The 21600-nt window shown below is 35.4% G+C and overlaps 1 protein-coding gene across 3 annotated transcripts in view; it reads right to left on the bottom strand.

Moving 5' to 3' along the window:
* Window positions 1–21600, bottom strand: part of Abcd1 (ATP binding cassette subfamily D) — a 141555-nt gene that overhangs the window by 13455 nt on the left and 106500 nt on the right. For all 3 annotated transcript variants that reach the window (XM_072527457.1, XM_072527456.1, XM_072527458.1), the window contains one exon: window positions 10099–10729. In XM_072527457.1, coding sequence (XP_072383558.1) covers window positions 10099–10616 — 518 coding nt within the window. In that variant the 5' untranslated portion in view covers window positions 10617–10729. The remainder of the gene's footprint in view (window positions 1–10098; window positions 10730–21600) is intronic.

The raw sequence follows: 21600 nt of genomic DNA, 5'->3' as shown, positions 1-21600 counted from the left end.
CATCTGTCTTTTCAAGCCATAGTATCACTTTTTGGCAAGCACTGTTCTTTTTTTTAATTTCTTCGCTGAAGTTGTTATCTTTAGTCAACAGCGAGCCTAGGTATATGAAGGTGTAGACGCCTTCCAGTTCTAAATCTTCTTCTTCTTCTTAAGGTGCCGTGCATTTCTGCGTAGGCGTCCACCGTACATCGTCACGTCAGTTCTAAATCGTCAATCATTATTTTTCTACGCGTCTGGTTGCTTAACCTAGTACAACACATATATTTGGTCTTTTGGGCATTTATATATATTCCCATTGTCTGTGAAGATGCCTTTAACGACTGGAATGCATCGATAAGATACTCTGTGGATCTAGCTATGATGTCGATGTCATCTGCATATCCGACAACTTATAGAGATTTGTTAAAGTATCCCACCTGAATGGAATACATCCTAGTATTCAATTCACGATGGAAGTTGAGTCTGAAGCGTCTTTGCCATTCCTTGATGTTCTTATTCAGAAAAACTTACCTCACAGTTTTTCCTATTCCGTGTACCGGAAACCCACTCATACAAACCGATATCTTAATGCCCAGTCACATCATCACCCCGCCCAACTCAATTCAGTTGTCAACACTCTCATTTCTCGTTCCATAAAACTTAGCGACAACAATCATAGGTCATCCGAAATTAATTCAATAAGGTAAACACTCTTACAAAACGGCTACCACAAAACCCAAATCAATGAGAGCATTCAAAAACATCTAAACCCCATTCCATCCAAAAAAGCAACCTTGCCGCCGGATCAACCCAAAATCTTTCTACCTTTTATTAAAGGTGTCACTGACAAGATCAGTAGAACTCTTCTTCCTCTAAATATCAAAACCATCTTCACTACTCACTCCAAGTTGTCCAATCTCGTCAGATCCGTAAAAGACCAAATCTCTAATGAAGACCATGGTGTCTTCGAGATACCTTGTTTCATTTGCCCACGTACATACATCGGACAGACAAACCGACGAATCCATAACCGTATTTACGAACATTCTACCTTACTAACATGTTGGCCCTAGCCCAACATCATATTCAAACAGGCCACAAAATAGATTTCGAAAAAGCAAAAACCATCGCCCTCATCCGGTCCTTAAAATCAAGAATCATTCGTGAAGCTATCGAAATCGAAAAACGGCCTAACAGCTTAAATACGCGCGATGACGAGAAACGATTGCCGGCAACATGGCGACCCCTGCTTATGATCACAAACTGGCAACGACGTCGTCGCTTTATCGCATTCACATTTCTAAGAATCCACTGCCTACAAGTTTGATTCTCAACTATAGCGTTTTTGAAAGACTTCTTAACTTCCCTGTGCTATAAATCGTATAAACAACCAAACCAAATACAACAAACAACAGAAACAAAATTGTGGTACAACGTCACACAAATGACAATATTTCGAATTTAAGTATATTTCTATTGTGTAAATCCAATCTTTAATCTCCAATCCAAAATTTCTTTCTAGTTTAACTCTTTATCGTTTTAGGATATTACCTGATTTGGCTAATATGTATATAGAATATGCGGAATAAAAGTAATCAGTATTTGTTTGTCTTAGTGCCAAGGACTACATTTTAATATATTAAGTCTAGACTATTATTTGTTAGTATTTTTTAGGCTATTAACACAAATAAGTGATAACGGTTTTAAAAATAAATACAATAATTAACGATACAGAGTTAATTAAATCAAAAATAAAAAAAAAAACGACAGCAATTTTTGTTAGTTAGAATTCTGCGAAAAAGTAGACCAACACTAATAAATATTACATGGAACCATTTAATATACAGGTTGAGTCACTATTGACGCGATAGTCTATCATAGCGAAACGGTTACATTGGAATGTGGGTTAGTAAAGGATTTTTTATTATTTTGAAATATATAGGATGGGTTAAAAAAAGTAGCATATTACGTATGTTTTTTCACAATTCCCAACATTTTATAGCATTTTTTGATTGAGCGTCCAAGATAAAAACATATATTATCATCATATCTGGTGCTACAGCCCTATAGTACAGCCTCGACCTTCCCAACTCTATTTGACATTTGACTAGTCAGCCCTATTCATTTTTAACCGTTGTCAGTTTGCTACACCTATTTTTCTAGCATCTTCATCTGCACCATCCTTCCATCTAAGTTTTCTACCTTTCCGTCTACTTCCCACCGGCTGTGGATTCATCTAGGAGGGTTGTTCTTCTATTGCATTGCTAGATGTCCTACTCGTCTTAGTCTTGCTATTTTTATAGCTAAGCACCACAAAGACAAAGGGATGGTCGTCAGTACAACGGCAATACAACAAGAAATGATAACAGCTTATGTAAAACAATTGGAGGGAACCAACAGTATCACTTATTTTGGTTTTAACCTAAATGAAAACTGGAACATGTTCAAAGAAATCAGATATACCAGAATACAGAGAAGGCCGGAGCTGCATTTTTAAGACGAAGAAAATCTCTCTAAAAATATAATATCACTTTGAGATTGAAAATTAGATTAGTGAGATGTGGTCTCTATTCTGTTATATGGTGTTGAAGGTTGGACGTTAACGGATACAATTCTCGGAAATCTGGAAGACTTTGAAATCTAGGTGTATCGGATCTTACGAATAAGTTGGTTAGATAAAGTTCATAACGAGATTGTTTTGCAGTAGACGGGAAAAGTTACAGAAGTGGTCAGGGCATTAAAAATTGGAATATTTTTGAAGCTTAATACAATTCATTTAATAATACAAGGCAAGATAGATGGAAGAAGACCAGCTCGAAGAAGAACGTCATGGTTTAAAAACCTGAGGAAGTAGTTTAACAGATTCTCTGCATCCCTTTTCCGATCTGCCGTCAACAAACTTAGTATAGCCAATTTGCACGATAATTGAGCATAGCACAGGAAGAAGAATATATCTATAATCATTTGGTTATGTACAATTAATGGAAAAATTTCGATCGCGATAGCAAAACTATTTGAGATTTGCGCTTGAGCTCATCATTAATCCTAATCATGTCTAACTTCAGGTATCTGTAACGTAACAAGGATGTAATCTATAAGGAATAACATCCTTGATAATTAACTAATAGCATTGTGTATCATGCATACTTAGTAATCTTTTTAGTAAAACACATCCCCTGAAAAATATTCATTTAGAATTGTTAAAGAATTTAGGTTGTTTCTAGAGAACAAATAAAATATATCAATAAATGAAAGTGAGAGTATAGTATGGAACATACATTTTGAGAAAATATTAAAACCAATCATTGTGCGAAATGTGGATGCTCAATAAAAACGATAAGGACTACTATGGAATATTGAATATTTAGTGTGGATTAAAAAAAAAAACAAAAGTAAGGACTAATTTACTTCTCACTTAATTCAATACATTTTAAGAAATCAATGAGGATGTTGTAGATCGCCGATCGATCACAAGATTTAACAAATAGAATTAGTAACAAAATAGTGAGCCCATATGGAAAATATGTCTTGGATGAGAATGGAACCATACTGACTAATCTAGATAAAGTAGATGGAGTAAATAACACCTGCATAAATTCTGTAAAATTATTTTACGAAGGTAATGCATGAAGAATATAAGTCGAACAAAAATAGTACTCAGAACCGGATAAAGGACTTCGACAAGGATGCTACCTGTCACTAAGTTTATTCAAACTTTATAAAGATGAAACACTAAAAAATAGTCTTTTGTTTGCTAATGATCAAATAATTTTAGCAGAAGACAAAGACAACATAGTCTACATGATAAAAAAACTGGAAAAAAAAATTTGGAAGCTGGGGTTTGGAATTAATTATGATACATGGTCACTGAAAACATCGCAGAAGACCTGGAGATAAATACCAACTCAACAAAACAAAGAAATAAATATAAACAAATGCTGACGATATTACAAGCAAAACTAAACTCCAACTCTTCAAAAGACAATATTGGAAAGCTGCTCACTGTAAGGCTCAGACACGTGGGTGACAAATAAAAGTATGGAAAACCGAATAAATGTAATGTATATGATGTTTTGGAGAACAATTTGCAGATTAACATTAATAAACAAACTGAGAAATGATCGAGTTAGAAAACTAATGAATGTGAAGAAGATACTAAATGCCGAATTAAAAAACGAAAATTATTCTGGTATGGACATCTGAGAAGGATGGACGAGACATCTGAGAACTTGGAAATGGAAACCAAATAGTAGGAAGAGAAGAGTACATCCTAGATTACAGTGGAACGTACAAATAAAATCAATGGAATAAACAGAAGATTTCACTGAAGAAGATATATATGACAAGAAGAAATGGTGATTGGGGTATGGGAAACGGCAAATAGAATATGCTGTGTAAAGCACGGATATAACTACAGAAATATAACGAATATAACTACAGAAATGAACCACAACTTTCAAGAAGATTGTCGTCGTCGGATCAGTTACTGGCAAGAAGCAGGTGGGTGGCAATTTGAACATTTAATTTAAGCAAAAAGCAATTTTTATTTGTCAAGTAAAATGTATTTTGTATTAAATAATTTATGTACATACTTCTTATTTGTTATGTTATTGTTTGTATCACTGAATAAATAATTTATTAACCTTTCAAATTAGCTAGTTAACGAGCCCATTCTCATTTAAATAAATTATTTTTTACGTCATCACGCCCAGATGGATTACGTCATCATCATCATAAGTGGCTGGACAATCCGTTGTGGATCTTGGCCTGCTCACAAAGAAGTCGCCAAACCCCCTTTTCGGAGGGCCATTTCTCCCGCTCTCTTCAGTTCCCGACCCAACTTTCCACACGGGTTGGATACCAGATCTCCAGTTGGGTTGCTCGGTTTACAGGGGACACCAACGTTAGAGATGGATTACATCACTGTCACTAATATGATAAATGTCAATAAATCATATTTAATCTAATAAAAGGCTAGGACCACAATCCAGCGGAAACTCAGTATGTCCGGGACGATAACTCCTAGCGCCACCTAGGAAAGAAATCTGGACTAACACATTTCAACCTGACAAAATTTGGGCGATTCTCCGAAAGTGACTTATTTGTTGAAAGTTGTACAACAGACTAAAACATAATTTCAACTTACTGAGTCTTTCTTCTTCTTCTTACGATGCCTATCCGTTCCGGATGTTGGCGATCAACATGGCTATGCTAACTTTGCTTGCTGCTATTCTGAATAGTCCGGTTGTCGATGTATTAAACCACTTTCTCAGGTTTTGAAGCCAAGATATTCTTCTTCTCCCTGGTCCTCTCTTTCCAAATACCTTGCCCTGAAGAATGAGTTGCAACAAGCCGTATCTCTGTTCATTCCTCATAACATGGCCAAGATATTCTAGTTTGCGCTCTTTGATGGTGTTAATAATCTCGCATTCCTTGCCTATTCTACGTAGGACCTCAACACTAGTCACACGATCCACCCTTGAAATTCTTAAAATACGTCTGTAACACCACATCTCGAATGCCTCGAGTTTTCTTAAAGTGTGTCTTAATCAATCATATTTTGTTTTTGAAACGATACGGTTGATTTATTGCTAATTCATTCTACAAATTGATTATTTAAATATTCTTACTAAGAAATTTTACTACTTCATCAGTAGTTAATTTTTTTTTAAATTGTCAAAATATTGGTTACTGAAATTTTAAGGTAAGATTTATTAAATAAAATCATTTAAAACTTTATGTTACTTTATATTTACTTGGTTTACATCACTGAAGTTTATTATTTTAAAATTTAATAAAACATGGTGGGACCTAAAAAATATAATACCGATGAAGAACGAAAGGAAGCTAGAAATGCTTGATGAAGAAAGTAAGAGCCCAGCAAAATGAAGAATGACGAGCTCAGGAAGCGAAATCTAAACGACTACAACAAACTAAAACACTTAGGGCCGATTGTTCGAACGCTAATCAAAACTTGATTGTAATCAAAGATTTAATTACAATCAAATATGTCACAGCAGCTGTCAAAATTATTAAAAATTGCTTATTATTATTATTGATTTGTAAATAAAAACATAAAATTAACATCAGAAAGAGTTTAATTATGGTTTATTGTAAATTAAAACGTAAAATAATAAAATTAAATAAAATAAATCAGTCAACATAACCTCAAAATGTGACGTATTTGATTTTAATTAAATATTTGATTACAATTAAGTTTTGATTAGCGTTCGAACAATCGGCCCTTAGGGAGTTAGAAAAAATTGTCGCATGGCGACGGGCAAAATCACTGGTTTTTGGAATTATATTATAGTATCTATTATTATATAATATAGGAGTTATAGTCGAGTCGTCCGAGAGTTGACCCCTAAAATCATACGAACAAGCTGAATTTTGCAGAGAATATTAATTTTGGAACTCCAAAAAAGATGCATTTTTAAAAAAGATGCAAAAAGTTTACCACTTTTACCCCCGGGCTTCCCCTAAAACCTTCCTTGTAGGGGGGTAAAAACGCAAAAATAATCGATTTACCAAGAATCTATACACCGTAGAAAAAAATGTTTCAAATAAAAAATGTAGGTGAGATAATTTTAAACTAAAATGTTTATAAGAATTTTTTGTGTAGAATGAATGGTTCTCTTGGAAACAACGCTTGACGCGACCGTCGATTTTGCATGTCATTTACGCGAGCGAAATCACTGATTAATAAAATTTGTATCAGCTGGACGGTAAAAATTCGATATCTTTTGATCCAAATGTCCTATCGACAAAATTCAAGATGTGTTTTAGAGGCACAAAGTTCAGCTTTCATATGCCGTTTTTGTATTTTGCCGAGAAGAAACTCAGTTTTTATAAAAGTGTTAAATAAATTAACATGGCGCGATTTTTGCCATTTTTTACGATTCACGTGAGATCAATAAAATTTATCACTTTCATTGACCAGCTGCAGTGAACTTTTCATTTTTAGAGAATAATCTTTAACACATACAGTGTGACCCATTTAGATTGGAAACACCTGTATAAAAATTGAAGTTGTTAACCGATTTTAATCAAATTTTTTTTTAATGTCATGTAATAAAAGGTCTATTGCGGGACAAAATATGAAATATTTAGTTACATTTTCAGGGCCTTCTACGATACTTTTTCTTCGTCGAAAATGGAGAATTTGTATTAGCGATTTTTTTATTAAAAAAATTTCTACGCCACTGGATTTAGAGTGGCTTCAAATAGCTATGACAAAAATTTCATTAAGATATATTTATTAATAACAAACTTATGACAACTTAAAATTTTAAAACTCACTAAGAAAAAAAACACTCTGTATTAACAGAAACATGGAAACATAATTTTAGTTTAAATCCTAGTTGCCTCTACCAATCCACCATCTAATTGGATATATTTGTCGTAGCGTTTATGAATATTTCTACTTACATTTCTTAGTTGTTGGGGAGTAATTTCTGCACATGCCTGTCGAATTTTTGCACGAAGTTCGTTTTCGTCTCTTGCACGGGTTTGGTAAACTTTTTGTTTGATAACTCCCCAGAGAAAGAAGTCTAAAATTGTGAGATCTGGAGATCTGAGTGGCCATATCAACGGACTACCCCGGCCTATCCAACGGTTCGGAAAATTTTCATTTAGCCACTGCTTCACGGTTCTGGCGTAATGAACAGAACACCCATCTAACTGGATATACAAATTTAATCGTTCATTAATTGGGAGCTCATGAATAGAATCCCACAAGTTGGTGTTAAAAATTTTAAAAAGTTCTGTGAGTTCAAGTTTTCTTCATAAAAGAAAGGACCAATAACTCGCTCGTTCAGTATACCACACCAGACATTGATTTTTTGAGAATACTGGCTTTTACAGTTTATTACCCAATGGGGATTATTTGCTGTCCAATAGCGACAATTCTGTGATGATACTACTCCATTTGTAGTGAAAGTGGCTCCGTCGGTAAAAAACACGTTTTTTAGAAAATTTATATTGTTTAAATATTCCCCTTGGGCCCATAAACAATATTCTAAACGTTTTGCTTCGTCGCCTTCTTGTAATGTGTGTAAGAATTTTGGTTTGAAAGGTTTAATATTATTTACCTTAAGACATCGCCGAATACTCTCTCGAGGCACATTCAAATATAAACTGGCATTCCTTAAACTGGCATTAGGGTTATTTCTGAAATGATCTAAAATGATTTGATCATTTCCTCTTCTTCTTTGTAACGGGTTATTTTTTAAAATTAGTTTTGATACTGCACCATATTCATTAAATATTCTATTTATTTTGTTTACCGTACCGCAGCTAATATTAGGACGATCCACATGTCTGTCATTCAATATTGTACAAACTTCCCTGGCACTTCTATTGTTGTTATAATTTCAATTTTTTCTTTCAAACTTAATCTTGCAGCCATGACACAAAATATTATTAAAAGAATTTGAAGTAAATATTGTTGCAGATATTATGCATAAATTTATGCTAGCACTGAAATTTTTATTTCACATAGTGAAGACATAGGAGACACATAGTGTCAAACAGTAATATCGTTGTCATGGCAACTGAGATTTAAGTTGTAGCATGTAAAGTTAATAATAATTAAGTGCGTTACTTGCATTACATTTGTATGCTATTTTAAACATTTTTTTGTCTAGTAGTGGTTTATTATTAAAATTATTTGAAAAATAATTAGTTTTATGGTTATCTGTTGGTACAGGGTGTTCTTTTTTGACTCGTAGCTTAGTGAGTTTTAAAAGTTTAAGTTGTCATAACTTCGTTATTAATAAATATATTTTAATGAAATTTTTGTCATAGCTATTTGAAGCCACTCTAAATCCAGTGGCGTAGAAATTTTTTTAATAAAAAAATCGCTAATAGAAATTCTCCATTTTCGACGAAGAAAAAGTATCGTAGACTGCCCTGAAAATTTAACTAAATATTTGATATTTTGTCCCGCAATAGACCTTTTATTACATGACATTAAAAAAAAAATTTGGTTAAAATCGGTTAACAACTTCAAATTTTATAGAGGTGTTTCCAATCTAAATGGTTCACACTGCATGAAATTTCAATTTTGAGTTGTGGTAACAAATATGAGGCATTTGAAATATGAATAAAAAACGCAGAATTTAATGTTTTACATTACAAACGAACACACGTCGCGGGAAATGTATTTAAGAAGAGTGTTTTGGGTGTAGATTATTGCAGAAGTTTTGTTCTTTTGAAAAACGTACTAGTGCAATTGAAAAAAATGTTTTAAAAGTTTTAGATCGTTTGTTGTGTGAAAGTTTAAATCCAACGTTTTTTAGGCTCTTAGATCCAACCAAAAGTTAGGCTCTAGTTATCGAAACTTCATATTAGCCAGTCAATGAAAGGGATAGATTGTATTGATCTTGTGAGAATCATAAAAAAGACAAAAATCGTGCCACGTTTATTTATTTTACACCTGTATAAAATATGAGTGTATTTGCGGCAAACTACAAAAACTGCATACGAAAGTTGAACCCTTTAACTTTAAAACGCATGTTCATTTTTGTCGATAGGTCACTTGAATCAAAAGATATCGAATTTTTACCGTCGAGCTGATACAAATTTTATTCAACATTGATTTCGCTCGATTCTACACAAAAAATGCTTATAAACATTTTTGTTTAAAATTATCTCAGCTACATTTTTTATTTGAAACATTTTTTTAGAATTGTTATGAAGCTATTTTCTTGTGGCATTTTAAATTAATTACTATTTAAATGGGAATAAGCCACATTTGTATTTTGAGAACGATTTCCGAAGTGGAAATTGAAACGTCAATAAACGTATTTTAACCTTTAAATGTGGCTTATTCCCATTTAAATAGTAATTATTTTTTTTAGAGTATACACATTCTTCGTAAATCGATTTTTTTGCGTTTTTACCCCCATGCGAGGATGGTTTTCGGAAGAAGCCCGGGGGTAAAAGTAGTAAACTTTTTGCATCTTTTTTGTGGTCCCAAAATTAATATTCTCAACAAAATTCAGCTTGCGTATGATTTTTAGAGATTCAGTGGCGTTTTCGTCTCTGACGACTGGAGTATTATAGTAAATACATATTTATGCACAAAGTGAGCAATCACAGATTTGATAACCTTACCTTATCATGCTGTTGATAAAAGTAGCTGGAATAGCGACGGCAAACCATTTTCCTAGTTGCTTAACGAAGTTCTGGGGATCTTTCATCACAATATATTTAACTATAGCACCTTCTAAGTTAGCCACATAAATACTCAAAAACGTCCTCAAAAACAAAAACGTCGTATGCCCGCTGAGTAAAACTGTTTCAGTACAAAGCAAACTGGGAATCATTATTCTAACTAATTTAATAAATTGTAAAATAAAGGCTAAATTGAAGTTTGGTATACTACTTTTAAGCCTCCCTTTAAGTTTCTTGTTCTTTACTAGGCCATTTTTACGTTGCAAGTCTTTTTGAACTATGTGGTTGTTGTTAAGATTGTCCTTTGGTTTATGTATCAAGGAGTCTACGAAGGGATAGCCGACTTTGTACGCGTACGTACAAAGAACAGCTGCGATAAATGCTCCGGAAAACACGGATTTGTTCGCATTGAAAGTATTTTCACCCTGTTCCAGGAACTTCGATATTACTGTTGGCATGTTGTTTGGTCTGGTTTGATCTTGGTGAGTATTTTAATTTACTTAAACTATTTGGTCAAATTACGTTGGTGGTTGCTGGTAATCCTTAGGTTCCTTGTTCCATGGTTTCAAATCTGTAACAAAAAGACATAAGTATTATTGGTCGTGAAAATTATAAAATATACTTTAATTTTTGTTTATCATCTTCAACTAATTATTTTATTCAAAATATGGTAAATTCTATTTGGTGTTGACTTATACGAAGACGGCATTGCAAATTATAGGTCAAGTCTTTTGGTGGTGGGGGTCAATATTTGTGAATTCTTTGTGACAGTACTATTGTTAATTGCTGGAAAATTAATCACGAAGTCAAAAAATCTAAAATGCCGCAATTAGAATTTAATCATATATTGCCTACCATCTGATCATATATATTCAAATCTGAATATATCTGAGTAGATAGTCTATGTATGTCTGAGCGCAACCCCTAAATCGCATCCCCTAAAATCGCAACCCCCGGTCGTAAGTTCCAAACGGCTTAACGTAGGATGACGTACGAGGGCTCGTTGGAAAGGGGATGAAAAATGGGGTTGAACGCAGTATGTGCCGTGCGCATCGGAGCATGCCAAAAGGTCATTACGTCATATCTTTGTTTCTATTGGTCCGATCGGGGCGTACGAGGGCTCGTTGGAACGGGGAGGAGACGGGGACACAAAAAACAAAGATGGCGACGTTGCCAAATGGGCGCTAAAACGTATCTTCGTTGCTATTGGCCTGATTTTGACGCATGAGGTGTCAAATGAAAGCGTAGGTGACACACAGAAGCCATGTCAACGATCAGTATGAACATTATTCTTCTTCTTCTTGTCCGTACAGTGCCTAAGAGAACGTGACATCCGACGTAGAACGTGACATTCGAGACAGGACGTGACATTTGACGTAGAACGTGAAATGCCACGTGACATTCGACGCAGGACGTGACATTCGACGTAGAACGTGACAGTTATGTGACATGCAACGCAGGACGTGACATTCGACGCAGAACGTGAAATGTCACGTGACATTCGACGCAGAACGTGAAATGTCACGTGACATTCGACGTAGAACGTGACAGCTATGTGACATTCAACGCAGAACGTGACATTCGACGTAGAACGTGACATTCGACGCAGGACGTGACATTCGACGTAGAACGTGACAGCTATGTGACATTCAACGCAGATCGTGACATTCGACGTAGAACGTGACATTCGACGCAGGACGTGACATTCGACGCAGAACGTGAAATGTCACGCGACATTCGACGTAGAACGTGACAGTTATGTGACATTCAACGCAGGACGTGACATTCGATGCAGAACGTGAAATGTCACGTGACATTCGACGTAGAACGTGACAGTTATGTGACATTCAACGCAGGACGTGACATTCGACGCAGAACGTGGCAGTTATGTGTTAGTCAAGATGTTGCTAGACATAAAATGTGACATTCTACATAGGATATAGTTAGTAGTAGTATGAATCCCATCGAGTACATACATAGAGTAATAGAATTTCAAAGAAAACTTGATCGGTTAAAGATCGACATTAAATCATATGAGGATTTTAAACATATTACAAGACAATTAGATAACCTGCATTTTGACAACAAAACGTGGAAACCCGAAGAGTTGAATCTACAGCAGCAGCAGCAAGACACCTGGGCCTGTAGAAAACTGCCACCAGCTACATATCCATTAAGACGTATTCAACCAATACCATGTTTGTCAGCAACAACAACAACAACAACACCACAGGTATCAGCAGCAACAACAACAACACAACCAGCGAGTATATGAAAAGTGAAATAGATAATGTCTTTACAATGTCCTGTGTAATATTAGCATCTGTATTTATCTTAATTTTAAAAATTATTTTTGAAATTGTAAGAAGAAAATTTGAATCTTCATGTAATATAAGACTCAATCAATAAAGATGTTTTAAATAAAAAAAAAAGCGTTTAATTTCTAATATATTTATTTATACATATACAAAAATTACAATGGTATTATGTTATTGGCAAACCAGTGACGTAGACGATCCACATTTCTTTCGGTGCATGAAAATAATCCAGCGGCATGACATGGGTTTGCAGTAGGGCCAACGTTTCCAGTAGCACGAGGCGTACCATCAAACTTGCAAACATCAATAATAATGGGAAAAACTCCAAAAACGTGACGTTTCTTATCCAAATATTCTGCTTTTTGTTCTCCTCGAACGTAGATGTAATCTGCTGCATACAACAACTTGGTTTCTAGTATTTCATTGATTTTGGACAATTCTACTTGCCCATCAGAGTATCGAATTCCAAGCAGTTTTTTCTCCACGTATGAGGCAGTCTTCTTATCCCCATTACTTAGCGCATTAAATGGTTTCTGAGGCAAAAAGATGTAATGACTTCGTTTAAAACCTATTTCAATGGTAAGTTCTTTGGGAACAAACCATCCGTCCACATCGAATCCCTGAATGTCTACGAATGCTACTCTCATGATGACTGCTCGTTCACTACTGACAATTTATGCATCTAATTTAGACTTTTTACAATTTCGGTGAGAGGGAAGTACTCCATTACACAATCATGAATTATAATGCAATAAGCCTTGGTATTTTCGGGAAAACCATTATTCGCTTCAATATCGAGTTTTACGTCAACAGTGGATGCTTTCATGCTTTCTTCTTGTTTCGAACAATCGATGACAAACAATGCGTGATTCTTGAAAGCTGAGAAATCGAGTAGAGGTCGCTTTTGTTGGGAATGTATGTAGCTAGGATAAAATTCGGTATAGTTGAAATAGGCCTCATTGTAGTCAGTTTTGCTAAAATCCAACTGCATTCTCTCGTTTGGCCAATATTCTCCATTTAAAGATAATCTGATACTTTGAATATCGACATTGTCAAATAAGGTGGGATCAGCTGAATTCTTGTCACGTTTGTTGGTTTGAAAGAAAACAATGACATAACGGGGTCTTTCCACTGCATTGCTAGTTTTTACAGCCCAAACTTCACGTCTAGCGCCTTTGGTAAGTGCTGGTAATTCATGCAATTCCCATTTTCTAAACGGAATAACTATAGGTTGATCTTGTTGAATGGATTTCATAAGTTCCAATTTAATATCATCATTGGGAAATATGTGCTTGACTCTGAGCTCAATATTGGTAATGTTAATCTTAACAGTTGTAACTTGGCCTTGAGTTTTTTCTTTGACAATTATGCAATCGTTGTCGTTTCGAGCTCGAACTAGTCTTATTGTTTGACGGCCACACGTAATCAAAGGATAATCATTGAAAATGTTGAACACATGCTTAAGAGGCATCTGTATGTTGAATGAATGATCAGCAGCGTGTAGAATTGGATCCCTAGGGTAATTCCAGCCTGCCATTGCCATATGACCGGAATCTTCTTGAGTATAACATGTCATAGCACGTACAGCGCTTACGATACCAGGATCCCGCACTGTTTCCATCTCCCTTGCGCTTTCGCTGTACGTACACGAATCGAAAAGAAAAGCACCAACATTATTTGCTAGTTTAACGTCACCAGTTCCGTTAATTGCGAGCGATCCTTTAATGCATAACAAGGTTTCGCTCATTGCAAAGAACGAGTCGACTTGATTGATGCTAAATTCCACAATGTCATTGCAATTGAATGATTTGATGAATGGTGCATATGTTCGGTATTCGGCTTTTCGAATCGATTCGTCAAACATCGGCTTACGATAAATATCAAATATTGGAGGCATTATGCTGTTTGAACGTGATCGTTTTCCATACATAGTTGTCATCTTTTCAGTTTAAAACCAAGTGATTGCAAAAATAATTTGTTTGCAAACGTAAGATGTGGCCGCTTAGATGAGGACGTAAGATGTTGCCGCTTAGACGGTTGCTCAACTAATGGTGTACTATGGGCAGTAGATTGCCTTATTAATAATCCCATTTCCCTCTTGATCTAAGTTCCAGCACCAATGTGCTCTGTTCTCCTCTAAAGTTTACAGGTCGTCCTTCTTGATCGACAGCCAACACTGTGATATTGGTAATTTCTCGTTGCGGTACAACAGGTAAATACAACAAATTGTGTGGAGTTTCGTCAATTGCGTACCCAGGATTTGATTGTATGACAAATTCGTAGATCGTGTGAGCAGGTCTGTTACCATCGAAGGCTCCGGTACTAATGTTGCATTCAAAGCGTATGCTAGATACTTTAATAATCCTAACAGGTCGATCTGAAGAATGCGTCTGTCCTGGATTTAGTAGTGCAGGAGAAAATCCCAATACTGTACCAAGACTGTCAGGTTGCTTAAACGAAATCTTATATTTGCTGAAAATTTGACACTGCAACGTGTTATGGTTAGGTTTTAGACTAAATATCGTTTCGGGTTTAAGCACATTATCAGCACCCAATTTCTGTTGTATGTATTCTTCAATATCGGCAATTTCATAACATCCATCGGGGATATCAAATTGTTGCAATTTGTTTTTGTCATTGTAGTAATAAAACTTGTTATTTTCAATGTTTGGTATACTGTTGTAGGAATGGAAAAATCGAAGAGCTATCTCATAATCTTTGTTCGGATCCAACACGATCGGTGTGGGAGGTTGAAATGAGAATATGTAATTGGTGCTGTCTACTCTCAACAACTGCGACATGATGACTGACTCACGTCAATGTATTAATAGGTTATTATATTAGAAAAAAACAACAATATTTACTTTAATAGTTTTACTTGTTCCAAAGCAAGTTTACAAAAATAACATGAAGCTTGAGAATCAGGTGGGCCATCCCAGTGAGTCCTCCAATCCGGTCTGTTATAATGTACGAAGCAAGGAAGTAGTATCTGTAGGTTAAATTCTCTTCGATATTCTTCAGGCAATTTATGCCATATTTGTAACAATTCGTAAGGTCGTACAGTTCGTTTAATATAATCTAGCGGTATGCATTTTAGTTCTTCTTTACTGAATTCTGTAAAACATTTTTTGTAAAACATATGGCCCATAAGCAGTTCTGTACTTTTAGTAGGCTCCATTATATAAAAACTTTAAGCATAAATGTCCACAAATAATTTGATTGTATGTTTGATACTGATGGTTATTATAGGAAATGTTGGCACGTGCACCACCCAGATACTTAACAAGTTCTTTGGTCGGCTTCAAATTACCAAATGAATCGAAATACTCTACGTCGCTGTTTATCTTTCTATATGCTACCCAATGTGTCCCGTTATGTGTGGACACATCCAAGTTTACTATTGCACATTCTCGTTGTCGAGGACCGTCTCTAGGCAGAGCGTCATTCATGAAAACACCTCGAAAATGTGGTATTTTAAGGATCTTCTTCGCATAATGTGCAATCTCCACATCATATAGCGGACGATTGGGTAGCTTTATTGGAAGTTTTTTTTCAAATATAAGCCGAATCCACCGCTCGGTTTCTTACGTAGGTACAGACCCGAACCGATGTGTTCCATTGCCCTGTTATGGCGAATATCCTCCTCCAATTTCTTTTGAGCATTCTTAGCGTCGACTACTGTCTTCGCCACCCCAGCTGCACCCCCCGCTAAAGCCCCCAAAGCGGAAAGGCCTGCAAATAGAGGTATGAGGGGTAGAAAACCTCCGGATTTTAGTGGTAGCACTCGTGGAACATCAACTTCTTTACGACCACCAAGTCCTTTGATTATGGATTTTGCTATTCGTACAGCCGTCAAAGCAGTATCTGTTAACGATGCTCCTCTTTTCATGGACTTTGCAATTTTTGGGACAACATCTCGATTGAAAGAGTAACGTCCTCGTCTTCCACGACGACGAGAGCATCCCATCCCCAACTTTCTTTTCGTTTTCATTCCACCAGTTACAATTAAAGCAGCACTTTTTTCACCAAAGCTAGCGTCTTTCGACTTGAAGCGCTCCCAAGCTCTATCTTCCAATTCTTTATCGGCCTTGTGGCGTTCTTCGAGAGATGAATGCTGCGAATAAGCGATATCGTGTCGTTTGCAAGCTGCGTCTAATGGATTAATTCCTGGATCTCCACGTGCAAGACGTTTTTTTAGTTTTGTTCCGGGTCCACAATACTGATAACCAGGAATATGTAGTTCAACTGGAAGTTTATTAATTAGAGAGTTCACGAGACCTCCTCCTTCAACGACCAACATTGGACTGATGCCATGCAAGTGGTGACATCTATAATATATATATTACCGTACTTATGTACTACACTTGCCACATGATGAAGGTCGTTCAACAAGAGCAGACGCTACCAATTGATAATTTGGACATTGTCCAAAAAACAACCAACAGTAAACATGGTAAATTACTACCGAATTCATTCAGAGCGATTATTTGCGGTCCAAGTGGGTGCGGCAAAACGAATGTTATGCTATCTCTTCTATTCAATCCGAATGGCGTCAAGTTTAAAAATGTCTATGTTTATTCGAAATCCCTCTTTCAACCGAAATACCAACTACTGCAAGATGTAATAGCGCAAGTTAAAGGTGTAGGATATTACCCATTTAAAGACAACGAAGAAATTATTAGTCCCAGCGAAGCTAAACCTCACTCTGTGTTTTTATTTGACGATGTTGCATGCGATGGTCAGCAAAAGATTCGCGAGTATTATTCCATGTGCAGACATAAAGATATCGATGCCGCTTATTTATGCCAAACATATTCAAAAATACCGAAGCAGTTAATTAGAGACAACTGTAACATGATTGTACTATTCAAGCAAGATGAGATAAATTTAAAGCATGTATTTGATGAGCATATATCACCCGACATGTCATTTGATGAATTTAAAAAAATTTGTTCTGAATGTTGGTGTGATAGGTATGGTACTCTGGTAATTATAAAAGATTTTGCTCTCAATAATGGCCGATATCGCAAAGGATTTGATAAATATATAAAATTGTAAGATAATTGTTTAGTTGTCATCACAATGTCAGATGATACGGTTGCCATTGCGCTTCGCAAGAAGAAAGTCGCCGAATTGGCTAGATCAATTCGCAAAAAATATTTGGCATTAAAATTAGGTCGAACAGAACAAGATGAGTCCCTAAATAAACTGTTTAAACCACTCTCGAAACCTCTCAAAGATATTGCACAATCATCAAAAACGTTACATCATACTATCACTAACAAGTTTGAACAAGTTAAAAAAGAAGAAGAAATGAAAAAGGAAGAGGAGGAGGAGGAGAATGGTGATGATGATGATGTATTTCTTGATGCACCTGATCTAGCGGTACCTAATGAAAACATTATTCAAGAACCAATCGAGATTCCGATGGATGCCACAGACGAATATATTGATCAATATCCTCCAATAAGTCACAAGTACATAAAAGAATATTTAATAAAAGACGATAAAATTGATAAAAACTATGGACCATTTTACGATTCTATTAGTGGCTGGATAATGGGAAAACGTCGAATAAACTTTGACAAACGCAATGGAGACATAATAATAATTCGAGAACGTGATTTAGAAGAACGTAGGTTAGGTGGTACGCCAGGTCTATATCAACTTTTATTTTATGCCAACCCTGAACAGTATAATGATGAGGATTTACAAAAGTATAAAACACTGTTGAAAAACACAGAGATTCATCTGGATACCTTGGGACGTCTTAAAGGTTCTAGTGGAGAAAAATACCATTCTATTATTAAACCTCTATTCAAACCATCTGATGCAGCAATGAAAAAGCATGCAACTCGATCCAAAAAAGAACTCGAACACAGAACGAAAACAACAACAACACGATCATCTTCATCTACGGCCAAAGGAACGGGATTGGATGACTCTCGTTTAACATACAACACTGCCCCCATGGAGTATATTTATTGGGATGATCCAAATGAGTTAGTTGAACGTCTTAAACTATTGGTGGCTTCGAAAGACGCCGGCAACACATCTCTCGACAACGAAATCGTAGCAATCATCAATGAACTAAAAGAAGCTAATATAATAGAGTAACTGGGAATGTCAGTATCATTTCCACTATGAGTGTCGACAAATTCGGTCATCACTCTCGTAACAGTAGTAGTAGTAATGCCCAAAAGGTGGCACGAGTTACATTTCCACATACGTCTGACGGAAATATTAATGCCGAAAATGTGAAAATTTGCAATGTCAAGGATCCATCAGACAATGACGATGCTGCAACGAAAAAATACGTTGATGAACAAATCAATGAGATACGTAAAACCACACTTTCACTTCTCGAGTGTGAGACCAGAATCAAAGATGACCTGAATACATTTAAAAGGGAAATGGAGGAAACTCTAGACACTGCTACAAAATTATTTGCAGATGATATAAGTGATTTAGGAAAAGAACTGGATGATATACATAACACCGCACTTCCCCTTCTCGAACAAAAGTGGCAGGAAATAATGAAAAATGATTTGAATACTCTAAAAAAGGATACGGAGAACAATATAAATATGTTGAACAAACTAATCCAAAATGATTTGAATACACTGAAGAAGGATACGGAGAACAATCTAAAATCTGCTCTCGAGCAAAAGGTACAAAAAATAATCAAAGATGGTCTGAATACACTAAAAAATGATACGGACAACAGTATAAATATGTTGAAAAAAAAAATAATCCAAGATGATTTGAATACGAAAAAGGATATAGAGGATGCTCTTGAGCAAAAGTTACAAAAAATAATCAAAGATGGTCAGAATACACTAAAAAATGATGCGAAGAACAGTATAAATATGTTGAAAAAAATAATCCAAGATGATTTGAATACACTGAAAAAGGATATGGAGAACAATTTAAAATCTGCTGCAGAAACAGTTGCAAAGCATACGATGTACGATATAAAGCTGGAACAGAGGATAAAACAAGTGGAACAATCATTAAAAAGCATAGTAGATAGCGTTCATTCATGGGATATAGACAAACGTCTTAAGGTAGTGGAAGGTGTGATGAAAAAATAATGTCTAAAGAAAAGAAAGAGGTGGTGAACGAATTGCATAAACCAGCACGAAAAAACTATCCTCGTCGTCGAACAATAATCAAAGGAATCGATGACTTGTGGCAAATGGATTTGGCTGAAATGCGTCCTTATGCACATCAAAATAAAAATTACAAACTAATACTAGTGGTAATTGATTGTTTTTCAAAATTTGTGTGGACACGTCCTCTAAAAACGAAGACTGGTGAGGAAATTACTCGGGCATTTTCGGATATTCTCGCTCATACTCGACGAGTCCCAAAAAACTTACAATCTGATCAGGGAACCGAATTTTACAACAGAAAATTTCAAAATTTAATGAAAAAACATGAAATTAATCATTACAGCACCTACACGATCAAAAAAGCTGCTATTTGCGAAAGAGTTATTAGAACGTTGAAAGCAAAGTTGTACAAGTATTTCAGTTTACATGGATCGTACAAATGGTTAGATGCTCTACCCATAATCACCGAGGAATACAACAACACAAAACACAGTAAAACAGGATACAAACCGTCTCAGGTTAACAAATCCAACGAAAAAGCCGTTTTAAACAAAAGTTATACTCATTTAAAGATTGCCGGTCCACGAAAGTTTAAAGTTGGCGACATTGTACGTGTATCAAAGGCAAAACATTTCTTCGAAAAGGCATACACGCCCAATTGGACTACTGAATTATTTAAAATTGTACAAGTTAAGATAACAAATCCTATAACGTATTTGCTCGAAGACATGCAAGGTGCGCCGATTAGTGGCGGTTTTTACGAAGAAGAATTGCAGAAAACATCAAGCCCTGACATATACCTGGTCGAAAAAGTACTCAGACGAAAAGGCAATAAGATGTATGTGAAATGGTTAGGAATGGATAGCAAACACAACAGCTGGATAAATAAATCGAATATAGTTTGAGGATCTATATTTCGATTCGCCGCGTAGACATACACTTTTCTAAAAAAGGCTTACAATCAACCACAAGGAGTGGGGAATGACAAAAGTATAAATTTAAGACAAACTACGATGTTCAGTTTACACCCATTTCGTCAACGGTATTCGAAACAAGAAGATGATGATGAGCTCTCAAGATAGTGGTTATGACAGTCAGCCTGTTAATTTCGATGATGATAGCAGTGAATTTAGTATAGAATTTGGCTACGATGAAGATGGTCAACCACCTAGTCCTGGCGCCGAATTAGATCGAGTATTGGCAAAATTTGAAGCAGCAGCCACAAATGAAGTATATTGTTTATTGGAAACTACATATCCAATGAGCTCTCTCCATATAAAAATTGGTCTATCTCCAGCTCGAGATTTTTCACCATCCATCATTCTGTGTAAACATGGTAATTTTAACAGAATCAGTTTAAGCACATTCGAGTGGAAAGCCATAATTGAGTGGTTTAAAGAAAAAATGAGTGATTTTTTCCAAGCAGATCTACCGACTTATGCAGATGAGTATGATCCCATCGAATTTATGTGTGGTGATTTTTGCAAACTAAGACAATTGGTGATGGAAAATGTAAAGTTGCTGACAATCGAGAAATTTGGAGCCGCATTTTATTTGTGGGAAGATGACGTCAACCAAATTATAGAAGCAGACCAGAGCATGATGTCGCATAGAGTGGTGCTGTTAAAGAGTTTACAATTTCACGAATACTATATAAACATTTCAACTTTCATCAAGAACAATTTTGGTGCTATAGACTCTTTACATGGACCAGTTGAAGCCTTCGCAGCATATTGCAATATTTGTCCAAACACTTTGTTAAGTTTAGCTTTAAAGGAATTTGTATATTATTATAAAATTAAAGTTGTAAATGATTTAACTGAATAAATAATATTAATATAAATATGTTGTCTTTTATTTGTAATCTAACATAAATAAAACCAAAAAATGTAAGATTACACAAATTTATTATTAAAACTTACATTATAAAATTAATACTATTTTTTATATTTACAAAAACTTTGCGATAAGTGATCTTTTCTTTTTTTTTGTTCTTATGAGTAGCCATA

Source organism: Diabrotica undecimpunctata, chromosome 3 (assembly GCF_040954645.1).
Source record: "Diabrotica undecimpunctata isolate CICGRU chromosome 3, icDiaUnde3, whole genome shotgun sequence".
Lineage (NCBI taxonomy): Eukaryota > Metazoa > Arthropoda > Insecta > Coleoptera > Chrysomelidae > Diabrotica > Diabrotica undecimpunctata.
The sequence above is the reverse complement of the archived record's forward strand: the minus strand, read 5'-3'. Positions and strand labels throughout refer to the sequence as shown.